Genomic DNA, 10,000 nt, shown 5'->3' on the forward strand with positions numbered 1-10,000 from the left:
GGCAAGCAAACGCAGCTTACGTAAATAACACCAAAATAGAGAAAGGGAAACGGAGAATGCTGTAAAATTGCAGCTAAATAACGAATCAAGGAAACGTGACGAAGTAAAGAAAACGAAGAAAGCAGTCCGAATCGCTGATAATCGCTGAACAAAGAAAATGTAGTTCTAACAAAAACACTGATGCATCCGTTATACCAAGACGGAAGGAACAAAGAAAATGCGGCAAAACAAGGACATTTCGAACAAAGTTCGGAAACAAACAGCTTAGAAAGGAAGTATTGAAATAAATGCCGCCGTCATAAACAAGTAACCCCCCCCCAAAAAAAAAAAAAAAAAAAAAAAAAAACGGAAGCAAGTATTAATTAAGGCAGACAGTGATTAGATAAAGAAATACGGGACAAAATCAAGAATACAATTACATTGAAGATAAACCATTTAAAAAAAATGACACGTTAAGATAGAAAAAAAATCGACGTTGGATAAACGCCACAAAGAGTATTGCAATGTATAAGAAAGGAACAGGAAAGTGAAGTTGTTTAAAATATACGAAAGACATGCCAGAAAGGAATGAGAGAGAGAGAGAGAGAGAGAGAGAGAGAGAGAGAGAGAGAGAGAGAGAGAGAGAGAGAGAGAGAGAGAGAGAGAGAGAGAGAGAGAGAGAGAGAGAGAATGGTTAGCGCAAAATAGCGTTGGCGGTAACAGGGCGTGCAGCTGCGACGCAATAGACAGAAATTAAGATGGCGGAAGGATATTCTTTGTCATCCTGAATTTAACCTTGCAAGAACTAACCCAAGCCAGCGCAAGTTGTAAGTCGTTTCGCAAAACCCGCACATTGCCAGGAACAACAAAATTAGGTAACATACAAACATACAACCTTGCCGCGCTCTCGTGCGTGGTCTTACCTAAATGGACATCTTTTTACCGCCTCCTTCTTTCCCTCTCGGTGGTCGTAGAAAGACTTTTGTGAGTGCTTAAAAGTCACTTCACATTCATGTCTGTAATTGAAAAGCAAAGATATAATGTGAATGCTTTCATGTTCACTCCTGCACCCGGTTCTGGCCTCCCGAGTCTGGAACATGTCGCACCTCGTGGGAGCCGCCTAACAAAGCCTATCCTTAAGAATTCCTCATATTGGACCTGACATTGCCGAAAATAAATTCGATAACGGTTGGATAGTTTACATGATTTATTAAGTTAATAGATAGTAGTTTACCTGAACACCACGTGGACCTGTCGCAATATTTGCGATGTAGATGTCTTTACATTTTCTATCGAAACAATTTAGAACGTGGCCGATACAAATAGACATCTGTCAATACATTACGTCCCTTCCTTGGGCCGGGTTTAAATTCCTGGCCTTATGTAAACACAGCCGCTCCAACGGTCTGAGGTGGGACTCTGGGAACCTTCTTTTCTCACCAGATACTGACGTGACTTCCCCCCCCCCTGAGCAACGGCTTCGGCTGCCGTGAGCGATTGTCATGAGAAGGTAAATCGAAAATGAATGTCTGATGTTAACGAATCGGAAGCATAGATTACTGTGAACAACGCACTGTGGATATGAAACATCAGCTTTTTGAATGATATTACAAGAAAGGTCAAGCATGTATATGCGTACATTGGAGTCGTATCTTGCAGTTTCCGGTAATACATAGACAAACACACACAGATGATATATGGTATAATATCATATATGTATATTATATTATATATATATTATATTATATATATGTTATATATGTATATATATATATATATATGTTATATATGTGTGTGTGCGTGTATATATATATATATATATATATATATATATATATATATATATATGTACATATACAGTTATACAGACATAATACAGATACACACACACACACACACACACACACACACACACACACACACACACACACACACACACACACACACACACACACACACACACACACACATATATAATATACATATGTATACATATAAATATATATATATATATATATATATATATATATATATATATAAAGGTATATATAAAAAAATTGTGTTTGTGTTTCATTTGAATGAATTATTTGAGTCATATATGTTTATTTTTTTAAGTGACTATTTTGGCGCTTCAACCCCTCTATAGATATGCACTGATGGTGATGACCATAATAACAATATTGTTTAAGCTTGACCATCGTGATAATGATAACAATAGTAGTATTAATAAAGATGGTGATGATTATAATATAATCATAATAATAATAATAATAATCATAGTGATAATTCTAATTCTAATGACAATAATAACAATAGTAATAATAATAATGATAATGATAATGATAATAATATTAATAATAATAATTAACAACCAATAATAATGGTGATGATGATAATGATAATAAAGATAATCATAATAATAGTAATAATAATAATTATTATTACTATATATATACATACATATGTACGCGCATATATACATACACACACACACACACACACACACACACACACACACACACACACACACACACACACACACACACACATATATATATATATATATATATATATATATATATATATATTTTTTTTTTTTTTTTTTTTTTTTTTTACGGAGAGAGAGAGAGAGAGAGAGAGAGAGAGAGAGAGAGAGAGAGAGAGGGGGGGGAGAGAGAGAGAGAGAGAGAGAGAGAGAGAGGGAGAGAGAGAGAGAGAGAGAGAGGGAGGGAGGGAGGGAGGGAGGGAGGGAGGGAGGGAGGGAGGGAGAGAGAGAGAGAGAGAAGAGAGAGAGATTGTAGGAAATGCTTGCAGTTTTCCTGAAGCGGTTGCAGAGATAATTCCTAATGCTGTATAGACAGCACATTGGAGACAAAGACCCAGGTGTTATCTTAAATACTCAAAGAAAAGTCCGACCCACTGATGATTAAAAATACCGTCTATCTAAAAAAAAAATGTAAACCAGTACTGATGACAAAATGAATATCTGACATAGTGAAGAGTGAACATGGTGTTCAGAACATTAATTCCCGATTAATCTGGTTTCCCAGACGTCAGGTCAGGTCATGACCATCCTAAATATGTTTGTTGAAGATGTGTATAATTACCTGGTAGCGGAAGGGTCATGTATACAATTATTCATGTTCCCATGAAGTGATTGATTATTCATAATTATCTGCCGCGTAAACAGGTAAGTTATTTCCATTAGGCACATCATGGGATTAACATCTAGAAAACACAATCGCTTGTAATCGAAAGGATAACACGACAAAAAATATTCAGTGTACATAATGTACTTCATCAAAAGCGTCTTGAGATAACTTGTGAAGGTCCCTGGTGTGTGTGTGTGTGTGTGTGTGTGTGTGTGTGTGTGTGTGTGTGTGTGTGTGTGTGTGTGTGTGTGTGTGTGTGTGTGTGTGTGTTTAGCCGATGACACAGACAAATTATTGGATCCATATCTAACGTGAAATGCATGACTGTCAAAATATTTCATCCGACTAATCCAAGGAAACTGTGCTCAGTTTAGTGCTGATAAACAGACAGGGAGTGAGAACCCGTGTGGGTTGTTATCAGAGTCCAAAATGCTAGGCTAGGAATAATTCATATGGGGAAAAATAAATGAAAAACAACGTATATATACTTCAAAGAACATACTGACAAATATTTGAAACGAATGTTTAAAAGAGTATGTTAATAATAAAGATATCTGAACAAAGTAAGCATAAATTCTCCCACGAGAGAGAGAGAGAGGAGAGGGAGAGGGAGTGGGAGAGAAAAGGAAAGAGAAAGAAAGAAAGGTAAAGGAGAAGAAAGAGAAAGAGAGAGATAGCGTATATGTTTTCAAACTCAATAACACAGGGGAATGGCAAGAAACCAAATCACGAGCCTTAGTGGCAGCGCCTGATTTCCCCATTCCTTGAAATTGCAGGAAGATGTGTTTTTCCTTCTAATACTGCTGATACCGCTATAGTTCTTATTAATACTATGATTATTAAGTTGTTAATATCTAAAGCATTTAAGACAATAAAATAATACAAATGAAGCTTTCCAAAAATCAAGGAAACGGGCAAAGAGGTGAGGTCGGTAGGACTAATAACTGACTCCCTAGTGACTAAACCATCCATGAATAATTACAATAAATAACCTTATATTACAGCGGGCATGGCATATATTCTTGCCATCCGTGCCGACTGGGTTAACTCCGAGCATAAATGATATTTGTCGATCTAGCATTATAGTCGAAAGTAAGAATAAGAGAGTGGTAAAAGATACTAACAAATAAAGGAGTATGAAAAAAATCCAATTCGATCTTTACTGTGACAAAGGATATAACAACGCTTATTGTTCGAGAGAGAGAGAGAGAGAGAGAGAGAGAGAGAGAGAGAGAGAGAGAGAGAGAGAGAGAGAGAGAGAGAGAGAGAGAGAGAGATTGCAGTTCATCGATTACCCCAGGGTTCACAGCGGTGTTTTACAGTAGTAACGGAAGCCGCCCTAACTGTTCCATGTAATTAAGGAAGTATGTACGTGATCACAAGTAAACGCGCAGAGAAGTTAACATATAAACGCACCTTTCATGTGGTCGCAGGCAGCCTCATCCTTGGTTACGTCACGAAGGTCACATACCCAGATTCTCAGGATAAAATTTTATCTTAGGGTGGCACGTGATGGTGACGTCATCAGGTCAAGGTTCCCCTAGTTGACTCATATCCTTCTCGTTGTTTTATCGTTTTTCCCTTTGTGTTTAGCTTTCATAATCGTGACTTACGTTCTAAGGATATGTATATTTGTTGGTGTTTGTTCCTTCAAGAAAGTGAAGATTTTCATTACTCGCATTGAACTTGACTTCAGCCAAACTTATATAACTATACCACATCATGTTATTATACTTATTAGAACTACTTGCTGAATTAATTTTTCAGACTGTGAGAATTATGTCTACCTACGTGCTTGTTCCACTGGTCTATACTTACTTTTTTCTGGTAATCATTCAGTAAGAAAGAAGTACCAATATTTTCGGGCTACAGTTTTGACAAAAGAGCCCAAAGATAACAAAAAGAAAGAGCAATGCTTCGTGACGTTCCAGCACACGGAAATGCCGAGCATGTGACGACGTGGGTTTTCCCGAGTATCCCCTGAAGGGTCGAGGCGATGACGTCATCCGCCAGACGCGCATAAACATGTCTCGCCACAGGCAGAAACAGGCAAATACTATTTTCACAATTTCCTGGTGTTTATTAGCTCTATAAAATATAAAATATTCCCGATGGTATTACCAAAATATATTACTTGTTTTACAAACGCGTCTTCTGTGTAAATTGTATCTTTTATAAGCCGCCAGCTATTCGAACAAAATGACTTCATTGTTTCTTGGAATATCATGTGCTAATTAGGTGTAACTTTTCCTCTACAAAAGAATTGTTTTATATAACACATGTAACAATAAAAATTAGCCTTTCAAGTCATAATAACAAATAATACAAGAAATATAAAATGCCTTTGTATGATAGAAAGCAAATGGCAAGTTAATACTATCAATAAGGAAGCAAGGTCGATTTAATTATGAAATTATATTTATCAAGATTATGCCTCGTTTTTCAACCCGTATTCGTGATACAACAGTGATATTTCTTCGATTTTTTTAACCTCACTATTTCTTCCACATGAAAACATAAAAAAACAACAACGAACGAGCGAACAAACCATGAAAACAATGTTCTTCCAGTGTTCCTTCCACCTAGAATCACGGTTCAAAGGGACTGTGCTTTGACGTTTGTTGATGAAAAGTTTTATGCAAGCTCTCTCTCCCTCGTTTTTGTGAAGGGCCATGACTTAATTACGATAACGACGCTATATTCGTATTAAACCTGGTTTAGTGTGTAACAGTTATGGGAACATATTGTTGTATTAAATAAAGGGAACAGTAAATCACTTTGATAAGAAACATATATATTCAATTTGTTCCTTTCACAAAGATAATGACATTTAGCAATATCACCATGTATTTAAATATTGTAAAGGCACTTTTATAAGCGTACAAATAAGCTCCATGTAAGAAACACTGGAATTTTTTATTATTTCTTCCTGTTATTGGAGGGAAAGTGAAACAATGATTAGTAAAACATATTACTATACAAAATAATAACAATAGCACCTGAAAGACCTAAATTCAGCAGAGAAGGCAACCAATGCGTGTAGCCCTGCAGCATAAGTACACTTTTTTTTTTGTTATTTTTTTCGCCTGGTGACTCAGGAATGTATAACATCTGGAGTGTCAAGGGGTCTGCCCCAAAAATATTTATTTTTTTGCAAATTTCAAGGAAAACGTCTTCATTGTTAACACTGTGGCAAGATATATCAGATTAACCTTATCTAACTATCTTATTTCATTATCTGACATTTTTATTACTTTCAAATTTCAACTTCATTCAGATAAATTCCACTCTTTCATTCCCCCTTTCTTCCCTAAATTTACAGTGGGTGCGCACCACCTTTTTCACCGGCAAATTTTTGTTTGGGCTTTCAGTTTCTTTCTTTATGCAAAGTCGTAGAACTACAAATTCCACTGTAATGCTTGACTGTCAGATCCACCTCTTTCGACGAGTCCTTTCAGAAAGACAATTTTAATCACTAAAGTTTCCTGGCGAGCGGCCGATTTCAGCCCGTAACCGCCGGGGCTGGCGACACGGGGTTCTTCCTCAGCTTGAAGTCTCCCTTCCTGATGTCTGCCAGCAGGCGATCGATCACACATCCGCCCGAGTCGGAGGGCGGCGGTAGAGGCGCGCCCTTCTTCCTGAGGGTGACGCCCGCCGCCTCCGCCTTGGCCCGCTCCTCCTCCACGCGCTTCCGCTCGGCCTCCATGCGCCGCTTCCGCTCCTCTCGCTTCTTCCTCGCCTCGTTGTCCTGCAAAAGGCAAAAAGAGCGTTTTCAAAGTCAGCTCAACGGATTTCGCTGTCTATCGGACAGAGTAAACATTAGAAAGCAGAGCCATATATTGACCTTTCTTGCATCTGCTATTTTCAGGCAAAGGGTGTTGAAGATGCCAATGCACTCCTCGATCTTGAACTTGGACTCGTCTTCACAGAAGTACTGCGCCAATTTCACTCGCGAGCGCTCCACTTCCTTCAGACTCTGCTCGAGGTCCTTCAGCAATCCGTCAGAAGTGGTTACAAAGTCTGTAAAAATATATCAGAAGAATGAAAAAAGATCTAAATGTGCGCATACCCATGGCTAGTTTCTGCTTATGATCTTCACACCCTTAGAATACCACAAGCCAAGCAAAAAATCAGAAACAAACGCGGAAAACTCACCTTTGAAACGGTCCGTGACATCGTCCGGCGCGTTCTCGAGGCTTTTGCAGAGGTGTGTGTGGTCCCCTCGCAGCGTCGTTACCTCCCCCGTTAGGCCATCCACAGACAATCTTGGGGAAACCATGACTTCATATTAGGATATCTTACCTGTATCTCAGGAAACTTCAATCAATATGCCTGTATTATTTGGACTTCATGAGACGATAACTTCGTGTACGTACAGTGAGACTTAATTAACGGAAATCTAGTCAGATCTAAATGTGCCACTTAATCTTAATCATAAATCTGCTCCATACTCTGTATTTTTGCTTCTTTTGGGGATGCCATTGCGTACATATAAATTTTCACAAATACGCATATAAATACATAGAAAACTCTTCATTCTTACCTAGCAACCTTACTGAGGTCACCCAAAGTCTCGGTAAAGTCCAGAATCTCCAGCTCTTCGTCCTGGGCGGACTGGACCAGGTAATGCATCAGCGTCATACCGGGTCGGTTGCCTCGCGTCTCCCACAGCTTGGACACGGTGTTGAGGCGGAAGCCAAGAGCGTTGCCCGCGTAGCTGCCCTGAGGGGAGTCCGAGGTGGCTTTTTAGTGTTACTGTCCGCAAGTGTACAGGTAAGAATCGGGGCCGGTTATTTAATTTGAGATGTGTGCGCTTATCTGAATGCATGTGAGTCCGTGCGTGCGCTAAAAGAAGCAGATTGTAATTAAGAAAGCTTTCAAACATCTAGAGTTCCAAGTTAAGCAGCAATCATTAGACATTAGGCAGTCGTGCGCTGCAATACATTATGCATATCATTACGTGGCTCAAGAGGGAGGCAAGAGCGCACCTGCCATGGTGATATATACACAAATTTAGTGACTTTAACAAGTTTAATTTTAAAGCGCAAAGTTCTTCGTCACGCTTGGTATGATCCTCAGTCGAGACCGTAAAACCAGAAATATTATTTTGAAGCAGTTCGTTTTTCACAGAATAGCAAAGGAAGATTTATTATCTTCTGTATGGCTATCTTATTATTTTCTATATGATTACTACAACTTTGTAAACTATACCTATTTTCTGATTCTAGTTTCCTTCTCTCTTGATTACTAAAACGTTAGGCGAACAGATCGAACGGTGATGGTAACTGCAGGAAGCATTAGGCTGAACGGAGTAGGAAAATGTTTCCTTTTTATAAGCAAGGGAAAAGAAAACATCTTTTTATACACATTAACACTGTATGGGAACATCGTGTAACCACTTACCATGTTAATGAAGTTGCCGACAGTGAGGATATAAGCAAAGAATTCCCTGATGCTCTCGCTGCTCAAAACCTGATCTGAGACCTTCAATATCATCGAGATCTGAGGCTTCAGTTCGTCCACTGCCGGTTTCACTTCCTCCATCTGGGGAAAATGATCCTTTGTGAATGATATGGTATAGCAATCTAATTCTCTCTCTCTCTCTCTCTCACTCTCTATTTCACACATTCACATATACGCACGCACACGCACACATTCGCGCGCGCGCACGCACGCACGCACGCACACCCACACCCACACACGCATGCACGCACGCACACACACACTCACACACACAATAACCGCCGTGTCGCTGCCTTACCTGGATCATTCCCTGAAGGCGCACTTGGTACTGAGGTACTTTGATTAACTCCCAGTAGAAGCGCTCTGCATTGCCGAGCTTCTCTACGTCCCCATTAAAATCTTTGATCATGCTGACCTGTTGGCAAAAGACGGCATGCATAACAGTACATATTTGGACAACATATTTTATAATGCAGGTTTTTACTTTTGCTATTATGGAACAAGCGGACAACAATTAGATTTCACTACATTCAACACCATACCTCCTCGTCCTCCGGCAGAATTCTCAAGAATCCTCGCAGTCTTTCCGTTCCGATGTCCGTGCTCTTGCAGTCCCGGATGAGCGCCGCAACCTCGGCGTGAGACTGCTTGAACTGCTTCATGAAGATGTTCACGTTGAGAGATCTCTTCGGGTCTAGCAAAGTGATCTCCGTCGATTTCTTCTTCTCGGTCTTCTGGACTGGAGTCTTCGACGCCTGGCAGAAGAGTTCCTCGATCTGAGAGAAATTGAGCGCTTTCGGCGGCGACGCCTGGAGGTCCTTGTGGACGTCCTGCCACATGGAATTGTTTAGTACGTTGCCGTTCACCTTGGCCCAGTTGAGGTGCTTCATCTTCTGCGTGGGACGCGGCAGCGTGTTGTAGAAGGAGGGCGTGGTCCGCGGCGCCGCTGAATAGTACCTTGGCAGCGACGTCGACGTGATGAGGGCTGTGTGACCAGCGCCCGGCAGAGGAGGAGGGGGAGGGCCACCCATCCCAGGGAGAGGTGGAGGAGGTGGTGGACCACCCATCCCAGGGAGAGGTGGAGGAGGTGGAGGGCCCCTAAAGCCTGGGAGAGGTGGAGGGGGTGGAGGGCCGCCAAAGCCTGGGAGAGGTGGAGGGGGTGGAGGGCCGCCAAAGCCTGGGAGAGGTGGAGGGGGTGGAGGGCCGCCAAAGCCTGGGAGAGGTGGAGGGGGTGGAGGGCCCCCAAAGCCTGGGAGAGGTGGAGGGGGTGGAGGTGGAGGAGGAGGAGGAGGAGACAGAGGACCCCCAATGCCAGAAGGAAGTGGCGGGGGAGGCGGCGGGGGAGGTGGGGCAGGAGGGGCTCGGTTTGAGACACTGTCGGCCTCCAGCGCCTCCACGTCTCTCCT

The 10,000-nt window shown here is 41.1% G+C and overlaps 2 protein-coding genes across 5 annotated transcripts in view; both read right to left on the reverse strand.

Annotated features, from left to right (window-relative positions):
* Positions 1 to 5,908: 5,908 nt before the first annotated feature.
* Positions 5,909 to 9,721, reverse strand: LOC119572326 (inverted formin-2-like). The gene is made up of 7 exons (XM_037919367.1): positions 9,137 to 9,721; positions 8,893 to 9,009; positions 8,535 to 8,675; positions 7,675 to 7,853; positions 7,287 to 7,396; positions 6,976 to 7,151; positions 5,909 to 6,879 (listed from the first exon to the last, which is right to left on the reverse strand). Exons 1-7 carry the CDS (start codon positions 9,659 to 9,661, stop codon positions 6,634 to 6,636), a joined length of 1,494 nt encoding a protein of 497 aa, XP_037775295.1. The 5' UTR covers positions 9,662 to 9,721; the 3' UTR covers positions 5,909 to 6,633.
* Positions 9,722 to 9,845: 124 nt separating this feature from the next.
* The window catches only part of LOC119572325 (inverted formin-2-like), a 14,850-nt gene continuing 14,695 nt past the window's right edge, over positions 9,846 to 10,000 (reverse strand). For 3 of the 4 annotated variants that reach the window (XM_037919365.1, XM_037919364.1, XM_037919366.1), the window contains exon 9: positions 9,846 to 10,000. This exon is cut by the window's right edge and continues 323 nt beyond it. The gene's annotated coding sequence lies outside the window, so the exon portion shown is untranslated. The other variant, XM_037919362.1, reaches the window with a different exon arrangement.

Source organism: Penaeus monodon, chromosome 4 (assembly GCF_015228065.2).
Source record: "Penaeus monodon isolate SGIC_2016 chromosome 4, NSTDA_Pmon_1, whole genome shotgun sequence".
NCBI classification, from domain to species: Eukaryota; Metazoa; Arthropoda; class Malacostraca; order Decapoda; family Penaeidae; genus Penaeus; species Penaeus monodon.

What these genes read in the sequence shown, in the direction of transcription:
- LOC119572326 (XM_037919367.1), bottom strand. Translation starts at nt 9,661, where the DNA reads ATGGGTGGTCCACCACCTCCTCCACCTCTCCCTGGGATGGGTGGCCCT. An exon ending in TTCTGCCGGAGGACGAGGAG is followed by an intron (nt 9,010 to 9,136) that starts GTATGGTGTTGA and finishes TTTTGCCAACAG; the next exon opens with GTCAGCATGATCAAAGATTT. An exon ending in GCCTTCAGGGAATGATCCAG is followed by an intron (nt 8,676 to 8,892) that starts GTAAGGCAGCGA and finishes CATTTTCCCCAG; the next exon opens with ATGGAGGAAGTGAAACCGGC.